Source organism: Oryx dammah, unplaced genomic scaffold (assembly GCF_014754425.2).
Source record: "Oryx dammah isolate SB20612 unplaced genomic scaffold, SCBI_Odam_1.1 HiC_scaffold_28, whole genome shotgun sequence".
Taxonomy (NCBI): Eukaryota; Metazoa; Chordata; class Mammalia; order Artiodactyla; family Bovidae; genus Oryx; species Oryx dammah.
Window position 1 is genome coordinate 76,242,006 of NW_024070212.1, and position 15,738 is coordinate 76,257,743.

General features: G+C 38.9%; 1 protein-coding gene across 16 annotated transcripts in view; it reads right to left on the reverse strand.

Moving 5' to 3' along the window:
* The window catches only part of MIER1 (MIER1 transcriptional regulator), a 67,534-nt gene that overhangs the window by 13,942 nt on the left and 37,854 nt on the right, over positions 1–15,738 (reverse strand). For all 16 annotated transcript variants that reach the window (XM_040232628.1, XM_040232624.1, XM_040232638.1 and 13 more), the window contains 2 exons: positions 1,411–1,562; positions 129–210 (listed from right to left, as the gene is read on the reverse strand). In XM_040232628.1, the coding sequence (XP_040088562.1) occupies positions 129–210; positions 1,411–1,562 (234 nt within the window). The remainder of the gene's footprint in view (positions 1–128; positions 211–1,410; positions 1,563–15,738) is intronic.

Genomic DNA, 15,738 nt, shown 5'->3' on the forward strand with positions numbered 1-15,738 from the left:
TAGTATTATTAAACTTAGGATATACCTAGTTATAATTTTTTAAACTTTTAAAATTTCAAAAAATTTAATAGCTTAAGGTTTAAACTTCTGCTATATCATGAAAAGAAAAAGTTAATATTTATGCTTACCTCTAGCTGCTTTTACATTAAATCTTAATCTTCTCAATGCTTCTTCTGTATCAAAACTGCATTTAACTAATTCATATAATGCCTAGAAAAATAAAAAGTTTTAATATATAACCTGGACTATGAACAATTCAAGGTGACAATTTCTTAACTGAGTAAAGGCTTTTCTAGAATCCAGTGTCTCCATCCTTTCTGGAGGACAAATAATTTGAGTGAGTGCAACATAAACACCACTGAAGAAAAACAAACGTAATTCATTCCTGATAATTAACTGTTTCTAAATATGTAGAAAATACTGGATAAGCAAACCTCTGGCAGCGGCATGGTTTTCTAGGAGTTTAGAAATAAAAGGAAATCATCTTATAATAATCACAAGTCCTTTTATTTTTAATGTTCCTATTCAAAGATAATTTTAAACAATCAGAAAAGAAAAGCACTGGTGAAAAAGGTAAAGTATACAATGCTGTTATTAGGTTCATGGTAGGCACTGTTCTACTAGGTAAAGAATTATATTATCCCAGATGAGTATTCCCAGCTTAATGATATCCACAGATTCTCTGGGATATGCAACGGAAGTTCAAAAAGCCTAATAAAAAAATACATACAAGCAAAATATCAAAATTTCTACTGAGGCTAAAATACCAAAATTGAGTGTTGTCAATGCTACATATATTATGCAAATTACAACCTCAGACTCCCTGCTGATGACATTACAGAGCTTCCTCTACTTACAAGGGGTCTCAAGAAACCCATCCTAAGTCGAAAATATGTTAAGCTGAAAATGCACTTTATACACCTCACCTACTGAACATCATTGCTTCGCCTAGTCTACCTTAAATGTGCTCAGAACACTTACTTAGCTTACAACCGGGCAAAATCATCCAACACAAAGCCTGTATTATAATAAAGTGTTGACTATCTCACGTAATTTACTGAATACTGTACTGAAAGCGAAAAGAATGGTTGTATGGATTCAGAATGGTTGTATCAGTTGTTCACCCTTGTGACTGCATGACTGACTGGGAGGTATTGCTTCCTGCCACTGCCCAGCATCACAAGAGATATTCAACCCTAGCCCAAGCAAACATCAAAATTCAAAGCATGATTTCTACGGAATGCATATTGCTTTCATACAATTATAGAGTCAAAAAATTTTAGGCTGATCCTTCGTTAAGTCAGAGGCTACCTGTATAGAAACATTGGTGGATAGAAAAATACTGTGACAGCACTTAAACATATATGTGGTTAATGTATTTTGGGAAAAAATTATTTCTTATTCATGTACCTGTTCATTGTCTTTTATGTGAGATCCTTCAGGAATTGCTTCTACACCTTTCTCATCACCTGTTCTTCTAGACGCATCTTTAAGAAACACAATCACTTTGTCTTCTGGTAAGTATTCAGGGTCCCACAGGAGCTGATCATCATTTTCATATACTAAATTAGTAAAATATAATGTTAAAAATAACGCCAAAAATTGAGACAAGTTTTTGTTAATACATATTGAACAAATAACATACTTAGAGCCAAAGTGTTGACAACTACCTGCTTGACTTCATTCTGAGGCAATATTTATAAGTAATTTAAGCAATCTAAACAGATAGGTACCACTTGATGCCCCTTTTAGATCTGGTCTGACTTACCAAATTCCAAGCTCTTTTAGCTTGAACAGCGCTGTGCTGTGCTGTGCTTAGTCATTCAGTCACGCCTGACTCTTTCCGACTCCATGGATGGTAGACTACCAGGCTCCTCTGTCCATGGGGATTCTCCAGGCAATACTGAAGTGGGTTGCCATGCCCTTCTACAGATCTTCCCAACCCAGGGATTGAACCCAGGTCTCCCGCATTGTAGGTAGATTCTTTATTGATTAAGCCACCAGGGAAGCAGTTGAATAGCACTGCTGCTGCTGCTAAGTCACTTCAGTCGTGTCTGACTCTGTGCGACCCCAGAGATGGCAGCCCACCAGGCTCCCCCATCCCTGGGATTCTCCAGGCAAGAACACTGGAGTGGGTTGCCATTTCCTTCTCCAATGCATGAAAGTGAAAGGTGAAAGTGAAGTCGCTCAGTCGTGTCCGACTCCTAGCCACCCCATGGACTGCAGCCTACCAGGCTCCTCCGTCCAAAGAATTTTCCAGGCAAGAGTACTGGAGTGGGGTGCCACTGCACTACCAACACTTAACAAATAATATTTGTATGACCCTGGCAAGTTACTTCCCTTCTTTCTGCTTCATCTGTGAAATGGGGAAAACAACCCTATTAAACAAGGTTTTAGGGATTTAAAGCAATTTAAAGCAATTGTGACACATTAAATAATGTTAAACTATAATTATGATTTCTGAATAGGGATGTCTAAAACAATGCTCACCAGATGTCAACACTGCTTATTTCCTGGTGGTGGTATTTGGGACAATTTTTTCTTACATCTTTGTACTTTCCCATGATGTTTGAAAATGTATTGTTGTAAGTGTAAATCATTTTCATAATTTAAAAAGTCAATCAGAATTTCCATTATAAAAAGACTTAAGGCCAAATTTCATCAAAATCTTTAAAGTGAGAGGAGTGGAGAAGAAACTAAGACAAGAGCCTTGTGGAATTCTACATGACAGGAAGACAAAAACATAAACAAAATTAAGAAGAACAGTCACAAGGCAGACAAAGTATCAAAAGTATGGCAACATAGCAGCAAAGGGAAAAAATGCTTCAGAAAATAATAGACTTTTAATTTTGTTAAACAAGCAGCGTGAAGAATTTTTTAAATTAATTTTTATTGTAGGATAACAGCTTTACGCTTGCTCCTTGGAAGGAAAGTTATGACCAACCTAGACAGCATATTAAAAAGCAGAGACTTACTTTGCCAACAAAGACCCATCTAGTCAAGGCTATGGTTTTTCCAGTGGTCATGTATGGATGTAAGAGTTGGACTATAAGGAAAGCTGAGCGCGGAAGAACTGATGCTTTTGAACTGTGGTGTTGAAGAAGACTCTTGAGAGTCCCTTGAACTGCAAGGAGATCAACCAGTCCATCCTAAAGATTGGTCCTGGGTGTTCATTGGAGGGATTGATGTTGAAGTTGAAACTCCAATGCTTTGGCCACCTGATGTGGAGAGCTGACTCATTTGAAAAGACCCTGATGCTGGGAAAGATTGAGCACAGGAGGAGAAGGGGACGAGAGGATGAGATGGTTGGATGGCACCACTGACACAATGGACACGGGTTTGGGTGGACTCTGGAGTTGGTGACGGACAGGGAGGCCTGGCGTGCTATGGTTCATGCGGTCACAAAGAGTCAGACACAACTGAGCGACTGAACTGAACTGCTTTACAGAATTTGTTTTCCCTCAAACCTTAACATGAATCAGCCATAGGTGCACATATATCCCCTCCCTTTTGAAACTCCTTCCCATCTCTCTCCCATCCCACCCATCTACGTTGATAGAGACCCTGGTTGAGTTTCCTGAGCCATATAGCAAATTCCCGTTGGCTATTTTACATATGGTAATGTAAGTTTCCATGTTACTCTTTCCATACATCTCACCCTCTCCTCCCCTCTCCCCATGTCCATAAGTCTATTCTCTATGTCAGTTTCTCCATTGCTGCTCTGTAAATAAATTCTTCAGTACCATTTTTCTACTTTCCATATATATGCATTGCTGCTGGTGCTGCTAAGTCGCTTCAGTTGTGTCCGACTTTGTGCAACCCCATAGATGGCAGCCCACTAGGCTCCCCCGTCCCTGGGATTCTCCAGGCAAGAACACTGGAGTGGGTTGCCATTTCCTTCTCCAAGTCATGAAAGTGAAAAGTGAAAGTGAAGTCACTCAGTTGTGTCCGACCCTCAGTGACCCCATGCACTGCAGTCTTCCAGGCATTAGAATATATTTATCTTTCTAACTCACTTCACACTGTATAATAAGTTCTAGGTTCACTGACCTTCAGAACTGACTCAAATGCATTTCTTTTTAGGGCTGAGTGATATTTCATCCTGTATATGTACTACTACTTCTTTATCCATTCATCTCTCGATGGACATGTTGGTTGTTTCCATTTTCTCGCTATTGTAAACAGTGCTACAATCAACAGCAGGATACACGTGTCTTTTTCAATTTTGGTTTGTTCAGGGTATATGCCTAGGATTGGGATTGCTGGGCCATATGGTGGTTTTATTCCTAGTTTTTAAAGGAATCTCCATACTGTCTTCCATAATTGCTGTATCAATTTATATTCCCACCAACAGTGCAAGAGCATTCCCTTTTCTCCACACCCTCTTCAGCATTTATTGTTTGTGGACTTTTCAAAGATGGCCATTCTGACCGGTGTGAGGTGGTATCTCATTGTAGTTTTGATTTGCATTTCTCTAATGAGTGATATTGAGCATCTTTTTTCATGTGTTTGTTAGCCATCTGTATGTCTTCTTTGGAGAAATGTCTGTTTAGCTCTTTCCCCCACTTTTTGATTGGGTTGTCTGTTTTTCTGGCATTGAGTTGTATGAGCTGCTTATTTTGGAAATTAATCCTTTTTTCAGTTGTTTCATTTGCTATTATTTTCTTGCATTCTGAGGGTTGTCTTTTCACCTTGCTTACTTTCTTTTGGTGTGCAAAAGCTTTTAAGTTTAATTAGGTCCAACCTGTTTACTTTTGTTTTTATTTCAGTTACTCTAGGAGGTGGGTCAGAGAGGATCTTGCTTTATGTCATTGAGTGTTCTGACTTTTTACTCTTAAGAGTTTTACAGTTTCTGGTCTTACATGTAGGTCTTTAATCCATTTTGAGTTTATTTATGTGTATGGAATACCAGACCACCTGACCTGCCTCTTGACAAACCTATATGCAGGTCAGGAAGCAACAGTTAGAACTGGACATGGAACAACAGACTGGTTCCAAACAGGAAAAAGAGTATGTCAAGGCTGTATATTGTCACCCTGCTTATTTAACTTATACGCAGAGTATATCATGAGAAATGCTGGGCTGGAAGAAGCACAAGCTGGAATCAAGATTGCTGGGAGAAATATCAATAACCTCAGATACGCAGATGACACCACCCTTCTGGCAGAAAGTGAAGAGGAACTCAAAAGCCTCTTGAAAGTGAAAGAGGAGAGTGAAAAAGTTGGTTTCAAGCTCAACATTCAGAAAACGAAGATCATGGCATCTAGTCCCATCACTTCATGGGATATAGATGGGGAAACAGTGTCAGACTTTTTTTGGCTCCAATGCAGCCATGAAATTAAAAGACACTTACTCCTTGGAAGGAAAGTTATGACCAACCGAGACAGCATACTCAAAAGCAGAGACATTACTTTGCCAACAAAGGTCTGTCTAGTCAAGGCTATGGTTTTTCCAGTGGTCATGTATGGACATGAGAGTTGGACTGTGAAGAAAGCTGAGTGCCGAAGAATTGATGCTTTTGAAGTGTGGTGTTGGAGAAGACTCTTGAGAGTCCCTTGGACTGCAAGGAAATCCAACCAGTCCATTCTGAAGGAGTTCAGTCCTGGGTGTTCTTTGGAAGGAATGATGCTAAAGCTGAAACTCCAGTACTTTGGCCACCTCATGCAAAGAGTTGACTCACTGGAAAAGACTCTGATGCTGGGAGGGATTGGGGGCAGGAGGGGACGGGGACAACAGAGGATGAGATGGCTGGATGGCATCACCAACTCGATGGACATGAGTTTGAGTGAACTCCAGGAGTTGGTGATGGACAGGGAGACCTGGTGTGCTGCGATTCATGAGGCAGTGAAGAGCTGGACACGACTGAGGGACTGAACTGAACTGATGTGTATGGTGTTAGGAAGTGTTATAATTTCATTTTTTTACACGAAGCTGTCCAGTTTTCCAAGTACCATTTATTGAAGAGGTTGTCTTTGCTCCATTGTGTATTTTTACCTTCTCTGTCAAAAATAAGGTTCCTACAGGTGCATGATTTATTTCTGGGCTTTCTATCTTGTTCCATTGGTCTATTATTTGTTTTTGTGCCAGTACCATACTGTCTTGATGACTGTAGCTTTGTAGTATAATCTGAAGTCAGGAAAGTTGATTCCTCAAGCTCCATTCTTCTTTCTCAAGACTGCTTTTGCTATTCAGGGCCTTTTGTGTTTCCATATGAATTGTGAAAATTTTTGTTCTAGTTCAGTGAAAAATGCCATTGGTAATTTGATAGGGATCACACTGAATCTATAAACTGGTTTGGTAGTATAGTCATTTTCACAATATTGATTTCTCCTACCCAGGAACATGGAATATCTCTCCATCAGTTTATGTCATCTTTCTCTCATTAGTGTCCTATAATTTTCTGTGTACATCTGTCTCCTTAGGTCATTCCTAGATATTTAATTTTTTGTTATAATGGTGAATGGGATTGATTCCTTAATTTCTCTGATTTTTCATTGTTAGTATATAGAAATTGAAGTGCTGTGTATTGATTTTGTATCCTGTAACTTTGCTAAATTCACTGATTAGCTCTAGTAATTTTCTGATACCATCTTTAGGGTTTTCTACATACAGTATCATATCATCTGCAAACAGTGAGAGCTTTACTTCTTTTCTGATCTGGATTCCTTTTCTTTTTCTTCTCTGATTGCTGTAGCTAGGACTTCCAGAAGTATGCTGAAAAACAGTGGTGAAAGTGGACACCCTTGTCTTGTTTCTGATCATAGGCTGAATGCTTTAACGTTTTTCACCATTGAGAATAATGTTTGCTGTAGGCTTATCATATATGGCCTTTACTATGTTCCTTCTATGCCTATTTTTTGAAGAGTTTTAATCATAAATGGGTGCTGAATTTTGTCAAAGGCTTTTCCTGCATCTGTTGAGATGATCATATGGTTTTTATCTTTCAATTTGTTAATATGGTGTATCACACTGATTCATTTGTGTATATTGAAGAATCCTTGCATTCCTGAAATAACCTAACTTGACCATGGTGTATGAGCTTTTTGATGTGTTGCTGAATTCTGTGCTAAAATTTTGTTGAGGATTTTTGCATCTATGTTCATCAGTGATACTGGCCTGAAGTTTTCTTCTTTTGTGTTGTCTTTGTCTGGTTTTGGTATCAGGGTGATAGGGACCTCATAGAATGAGTTTGGAAGTGTTCCTTACTCTATAATTTTTGAAAGAGTATTAGAAGGAGAGGGATTAGCTCTTCTCTAAATGTTTGATACAATTCTCCTATGAAGCCACCTGGTTCTGGGCTTTTGATTTTTTGGGAGATTTTTGATCACAGATTCAACTTCAGTGCTTGTAACTGGGTTGTTCATTAATTTATATTTCTTCCTGGTTTAGTCTTGGGAGATTGAACTTTTCTAAGAATCTGTCCGTTTCTTCCTGGTTATCTGTTTTATTGCCATATAGTTGTTCATAATAATCTCTTATAATCCTTTGTATTTCTGTGTTGTCTGCTGAAACCTCTCCTTTTTCATTTCTAATTTTGTTGATTTGATTCTCCTCTCTTTCTTTTCTTGATGAGTCTGGCTAAAGGCTTGTCAATTTTATCTTCTCAAAGAACCAGCTTTTAGTTTTATTAATCTTTACTAATTGTTTCTTTCATTTCTTTTTCATTTATTTCTGCACAGATCTTTATTATTTCTTTCCTTCTAATAATTTTGGTGGTTTTTCTTTGTTCTTTTTCCGGTTGTTTCAGGTGTAAAGTTAGGTTTTCTATTCGAGTTTTTCTTGTTTCTTGAGGTAGGATTGTATTGTTATAAACTTCCCTCTTAGAACTGCTTTTGCTGCATCCCAGAGGTTTTGAGTTGTCGTGTTTTCATTGTCATTTGTTTCTAGAAATAATTTGATTTCACTTTTGATTTCTTTAGTAACCTATTGGTTATTTAGAAATGTGTTGCTTAACCTCCATGTGTTTGTGTTTCTTACAGATTTTTTCTTGTAATTGCTATCTAGTCTCATAGTGCTGTGGTTGGAGAAGATGCTTGATATGATTTCAACTTTCTTAAATTTACTGAGGTCTGATGTGTGACCCTAGATGTGGACTATCCTGGGGAATGTTCCATGTGCACTTGAGAAGAGGGTGTATTCTTCTGCATTTGGATGGAATGTCCTGAAGATATCAATGAGATCCATCTTATCTAATGTATCATTTAACACTTGTGTTTCCTTATTAATTTTCTGTTTTGATGATCTGTCCATGCTGCTAAGTCGCTTCAATCATGTCCGACTCTGTGCGACCCCATAGACAGCAGCCCCCAGGTTCCTCTGTCTCTGGGATTCTCCAGGCCAGAATACTGGAGTGGGTTGCCATTTCCTTCTCCAATCCATTGGTGTGAGTGGGCTGTTAAAAGTCTCCTATTATTATTGTGTTAACTGTCAACTTCCCCTTTTATGTCTGTGTTTGTCTTATATATTGAGGTGCTCCCATGTTGTGTGCATAGGTATTTACAATTGTTATGTCTTCCTCTTGTATTGATCCCTTAACTATTATATAGTGACCTTCCTTATCTCTTGTAATCTTCTTGAAGGTCTATTTTGTCTGACAGGATTGCTACTTCAGCTTTCTTTTGCTTCTCATTTGCATGGAATATATTTTTCCATCCTCTCACTTTCACTCTATGTGTCTTGAGGTCTGAAGTGGGTTTCTTGTAGACAGCATACTTATGGGTCTTGTTTTGTATTCATTCAGCCAGTCTGTCTTTGGGCTGGAGCATTTTTTACATTAAAATTAATTTTTGATATATATGTTGCTATTGCCATTTTCTTAACTGCTTGGGGTTGATTTTGTAGATCTTTTTTCTTCTCTTGTATGTCTTGACTATGTAAGTCCCTTTAACATTTGTTGTTAAAGCTTGTCTGGTGGTACTAAATTCTCTTAACTTTTGGTGGTCTGAAAAACTTTTTATTTCTCCATTAATTTTGAATGAGATCCTTGCTGGGTACAGTAATCTTGGTTGTAGATTTTCCCTTTTCAGTACATTAAATATATCCTCCCATTCCCTTCTGGCCTGCAGAGTTTCTCACACCCTTTTTCTCTTCTCCTGGGACCCCTATAATTGGAATGTTGGTGCTTTTGATATTGTCCCAGAAGTCTCTGAGACGATCCTTAGTTCTTTTCATTCTTTTTACTTTATTCTGCTCTTCAGAAGTTATTTCCACCATTTTTTCTTCCAGCTCATTGATTTGTTCTTCTGCTTCAGATATTCTGCTATTGATTCCTCCTAGAACATTACTGAGATTTATTAATTTCAGTAATTGTGTTGTTTGTCTCTGTATGTTTATCCTTTAATTCTACTAGGTCTTTGTTAATTGATTCTTACATTTGCTTCATTTTGTTTTCAAGGTCTTTGATTATCTTCACTATGATTATTCTGAATTCTCAGGTAGTTTGCCTATTTCTTCTTCATTTATTTTCACTTCTGTGTTTCTAGTTTGTTCCTTCATTTGTGCAGTATTTCTCTGCATTTTCTTTTTTTCTTCAAATTTATTATTTGAGGTCTCCTTTTCCAAGGTGACTTCAAGGTGAATTCTTTCTTTTTTTGGTTTCTGCCCTCCTAAGGTTGGCCCAGTGGTTTGTGTAAGCTTAATAGGGTGAGTACTGAGTTTTTGTTTGTTTTCCTATGATGGGCAAGGCTGTGTGAGGTGGTAATCCAGTCTTCTGATGACTAGGTTTATATTTTTGTTTTGTTTGTTGTTTAGATGAGGTGTCCTGCACAGGTTGCTACTGGTGGTTGGGTGATGCCAGGTCTTGTATTCAAGTGGTTTCCTTTGTGTGAGTTCTCACTATGTGCTATCCCTAGGGTTAGTTCTCCAGTAGTCTAGGGTCTTGTAGTCAGTGCTCCCACTCCAAAGGCTCAGGACTTGATCTCTGGTCAGGAATGAAGATTTCACAAGTGGTTTGTCATGGCATTAACTGAGATTAAAACAAATATCCAAAAATGAGAAGCCAAAGATGAACCCCAGACAAGTGGCAGTTACAAAATCAGGCAAATAATAATTAAAATAATGGAACATACATATACATATACATCCATGAGCAAAGTTCAAACAGTCCAACAAAAATACAGTACAGTAGACTGACCCAGTGAACAAAGAAAATGAAAAATTATATTTACCAGTTAAGAACAAAACTAACTAAAGCACAAACCGGAAAACAAAACTAAAGCAGGTGCTAAGTGGGGAATAAAACAATGAAAATAAAACTAACAAATATGTTGAGTGGAAAAGAAAGAAAAGAAAGAAAGAATAGATATGCAAGTTTACAAAGAGGTAGATAAAGAAGATTTATATACATTAAAGATTAACTGCAAGGGGAAAAGAACAGTAGGAAAAGCAAACGAATAAATGTAGAAAAAACAGTACGTTTAAAAAAATAAAAAATAAAAAAAAAAAAGGAAAAAAAAAGGGGGGGGGACTCCACAGAACTGCAGAAGCCCAATGTAGAGGTAGAGGTTTATAACAACAATAAAAAATGTGGTTTTTTTATGTGACTGAGGAAAAAACATGACTGAAGGGGAAGAAAAAAAAAAAAAAGCTCAAAAGCTTAATTAGAAGAAAAAATATCCAAAAGAATCTACAGAACCAGTCAAAACATAATAACAACAAATGTTTTTCTTGAATCACTGCTGTCAGAGTCCTTTCCCTCACTGGGAGTCACTGTCCACTCACCTCCCTAGGATGCCCTCCGACACTGCTGATCTCTGACCTGCTGTGGGGGCAGCTTAGACTCTTATCTGGTCCTACTCCTGTGTGTTCTTGCTTCCAATGTCCACAGCCAATAGGACAAGTGTGTTTTCTTTTGTGGCAGCTCTCAATGACCTTTTATATATTCCACAGACACAGAGTCTGGCCAGTTGATTGTGTGGATTTAATGTGCAGCTTGTACAGCCAGTGGGAAGGTTTTGGGTCTTCTTCCTTAGTCACACTGCCCCTGGGTTTCAACTGTGGTTTTATTTCCACCACTGGATGTGGGTTGTCCACTGAGGTTTGCTCCTGGGGCTTCCCTGGAGGACTTGGGTTTGCCCCCATGAGGGCCAGGTGTGGAGGTGGTGCAGCTGCTTGTGACAAGGGTTCTGGTAGCAGCAGATAAGAGATGGCAGCTAGGGCAGCAGGAAATATAGTGCTCTAGAAGGATATGGCAACCAGTATTGGCCAATACACCCCAGTATTCTTGCTTGGAGAACCCCCTCTCCCTGACAGAGAAGCCTGGCAGGCCACAGTTTACAGGGTCGCAAAGAGTCAGACACTACCGAAGTGACCTGCACGTAGAGACGCAAGACTTTTCTACCTGTGGCAGCTCTGCCCCAGTGAGAGTTGAGCTTGAAGGTGACACAGCTGTTCGGCTTGTGGAACCCTGGTGGCGCCAAGTTGTGCAGGGACACAGACTGCTTCTGCCACAAGCATTATGGCTTTATCAGAGTCTTTTTTCGAGCCTCTTGCAGCTGGTGATCAGAAGGCCTCTTTAGCCAGTCTTTCTCCGTAGCTCTGCCCATTCAGGCACTTAGAGGGCTCTCTTGCCTGGAGTCCTTCTCTACTGTTCAGAGCGCCAGGCATATAGAGGGGCCCCCTGGCTGGGGTCCTGCTCTACAGTTCAGTGCATCAGGAGTTTGATGAGTCAGCCTCTCTACTGTTCAGCTGCCAATGCTGGTAGTGTGGGGAGAGAGACGTTATGGTGATGGCTCCACCCCCTAGACGTGACTCAACAGTACTGCCTTGCTTCCATGGCTGCCCGGCTTTCCTCCACAGGCATTTCCCACCACAATCTCCTCCCTCACATCCCCTAGATCTGTCTCTCCACAGTCAACAGCAGACCTTGTCCTGGGATTGCTCCACAATCCCTAAACTCCAGCTCCCAACTGCTGCATCTTCCAGGAGACCTGTGTCCCTGTCTGGGATATGTATGGCTATAGCAAGGACTGTCTGACTCTCATTCCATTTAGGCTGCCACAGATCAGCTGTTTCACTCTCAAACCTCTTTTGAAAAAAAGTCCCATTATGAGGGAGGAAGACAGAGTAAGTAGCTAGAGAAGAAGCATAGCTGAAGAACTTTTTGGTTTTGTTTGTTGGTGTTTAAAGATAGGAGATGTGAGTGCATGCTAAGTCACTTCAATCGTGTCTCTTTGTGGTCCTATGGACTGTAGCCTGCCAGGCTCCTCTGTCCATGGATTCTCCCAGCAAGAATACTGGAGTGGGTTGCCATGCTCTCCTCCAGGGGATCTTCCCAACCCAGGGATCAAGACCCTGTCTTTCTGCAGCTCCTGCACTGCAGGTGGATTCTTAAGCACTGAATCACCGGGGAAGCCCAAGATAGGAGACATAACCTCTTAGATGCCAATAGAAAGGAGCCAGCTAGAGAAAAGACTTTGAATTTAAGTCAAAGGATAGCTGACAGTGTCAAACTTCCTTGTTTGACACATACCAGGTACTGTGTTAAGTGTTTTCTTATAAATTACCTTATCTCTAACCCACTCCCCTGTCACTACACACGAACTCTTCAAAATATTACACCCTTGTTTCCCAAAACAGTACAGATTAAAAGACAATCTCTAGAAAATTTTCCTTAGTAAACTGCATTTCTTTTCTAACCCACTGGTGTAATCCTACTGAAACTCTCCAAACTGTAAATACAATAAACTTCCATGATAAAGGGAATTTGGAGATACTGCTATTGATTTCTGGGCTCTACTCAGCCGTTTCCATACTACAGTCCATATATTCTTGGTTCAAGAGTGGGAGAAGGACAGTGCCTTACAATAAAACCCTGATTCAGGAAGAAGACAATGGAGGGTGGGTCCCTGAGTCCCCAGTGTTCTTCCAGATACTCCCATGAAACAAGCACACACTACCTGAGAAATACTTCTGGAGTCAATCTGGAAGTCTCAAGTCACAGGTTGCAAACACATCCTTGTTTAAACTGAGTACACAAACATGGCTCAGATGGTAAAGAAACTGCCTGAAATACAGAAGACCTATGTTCAATCCCTGGGTCAGGAAGATCCCCTGAAGAAAGTAATGGCTACCCATTTTAGTATTTTTGCCTGGAGAATTCCATGGACGAGAAGTCTGGCAGGCTACAGTCCATGAGATCACAAAAGAGTCGGGCATGACTGCAACTGAACGTGCATGCACCTCAGTCAGACAGGATAACCCTGAGAATATGACGCTTAATGCTACAGAATTACTGTATATTAAAAACGACCATGATTCCTGAGCCAGGAAGATTCCATGTGCCACAGAGCAACTAAGTCTGTATGCCACAACTACTGAGCCTGTGTTCCAGAGGCCAGGAACCACAGCTGCTGGAGCCCACGTACCCCAGAGCACCCGTGCTCCACAACAAGAGAAGCCACCGCAATGAGAAGGCCGTGCACCCCCATCAAGAGGAGCCCCCACCTGCCCCAAGTACAGAGAAGCCCATGGAGCTACAAAGACCCAGCACAGCCAAGAATAAAAATATTAAATTGTTAAAAAAAATGTGTTTTTTTTTTTTTTAAACAACACAGTTGAGAATAGCTAGAATTCTCAGAGAATAAACCACACTGCCTTAATTGGTTCCAGAAGTAGATGGATTATTTGGCAGTTAAGTTTATATTCTAAATAAAATATGATTTTTGACTATGTTCTAAATAGAACAGGAAACACAACCGATATTTATTAAATGTCTACTGAAGAATGACTAAATGCCAAGAGAAATGCGACTTCTATGATAAAACACAAGAAAATATGGAGGAATGATCTCTATAAATATGACATTAACCTCTATAAACATAACAGCAATAGAAAGAAAAAATACTCCATTATAAATAATTAGTATAACTTCATGAACACATTGCATTTTGAAAGATTCCAATCACTGAAATGTAACAGAATCTTCCGAAACTACTTCATTCTAATGAATTACCAAATTTAAATATTAGAACTTTTAAAAAGCAATCGTAAGTATAGCTACCTTACATTACTGAAAAATAATTTACAAGTGGTTATAAATAAGTGAAAGAGTTCAGAAGACAAGAGCTCATATAATGTATTAACACAGGTTAAATGAGAAAGTACTTTGTAAGGCATTTTAAAGTGTGTCAGATAGGCAAAATGAATTCAAAATAATTTAACAAAGTTCATTTATGTGTGTGTTGGGGGTGAGAAGGAAAAAGAGTAATGCAGAAAACTCTGAAACTACTACCACAAAATCATAAACTTTGACAATCTGGGAAATCCCTAGTGACTACAAATAAATGTGAATAAATAAATGAATTTATTAACCTCTGGTTTCTGTGTCATCACATTTTAATGCTCAAGTAAAAATTCTACCTAATCAATATATTATGCGGATGAAATGCTAAAACATAATTAGCAAGATGTAATGTGGTTTACCACAGAAATTTCCACATCTTAAAAAGGTCACACTGTGATTAATGACATGAATTTTAAGTTGTCTAGCTGAGCTTTTCCTATGTGTAGATTAATTGAACTGCCTGTCTCAACAGCATTATTATTATCAACTAAGGGTAATATATGTGTTCATTTTTCAGTAAGTAACTTAAGAATCAATAATTTGTCTAATGTTCATTAGAAACAACAATTCACAGTCCTCTGCTAGTGCTGAGCAAGTTTACTCTAAAACTTATATCATGCAAGCATGAAAATTTGGAAATACCTTATTTCTTTGCCTTTTTTCCCTAAGTAGCCCATCTAATTCTCAACTAATCTAGTAAAGGGTTCTCAGTTTTAGCATTACTGACACCTTTGGCCAGAGAACTCTTAATTTGGGGAAAGGGGTCCTGTGCATTTTAAGATGTTTACCAAGCATCTGAACTATTTAGAATTATCTCAAAGATACAGCATTTACTCAGTTTTTAGTACATGGGAGAAACAATCATGGTTTTCACATGGCCAGCGAACTTTTTTGCGAATTAAACCCTTTTCATACAGTCTGAGCAGGGTTGACACTGCACCTGGAGCCCAAAGAAGAGATAAATGAGCCGGAGTATTCACTCAACTCTTGGGTCACAGTAATTACTTCTGGTTGGGTTAAGACTCAAGCTGAGTCAATAGAAGCTCTCTCTAGGACTTTCGCTGGAGCAAAGTGGGATGGGGAAGTTCTCATTTTTCCTGGTTCCTGACTAGGATCATGAAAAGTGTCAGTCATGAGCTCCCAGGAGCCATCCTACCTTGTCTGACAATAAAGGAAAGAGGCAAAGGAGAGATATCTAATATTATAAAAAGCCCTAAATCCAGTTTTATTTGAAGACAGATTAGCCAGAACTTCCTAGTAAAGCAATCAAGTAAATTTTTTTTTGCTAAAGCTAACTGAACTCAGTTTAAACTTTGTCACCTGCAAGCAAAAGAGCATAAATGGATACTTTCTGAAAATCTGAATAATAAAACCTAAATATAAGGATAAGATTAATGATTTACTGGACATTAATGTTATTTATCGAGCATTTTCTATGTGCCAAACACTGTGCCCCTAAGTGCCACACATAACAACATCACATGTAACTCCTGAGAAAAAGCTCTATAAATACTTGCTATTTTAAATATTTGCTATTTTTTAGATGAGGAGAAAAAGCAGTTAAGTAATCTGTCCAAGGCCAAATGCCTAGATAGCCTCAAGTTCACTGACTCCATATAAGTTCTGTTAACACTATTCTGCAATCATCGAGTAACTCAAATGTTTACAAAGTGTCT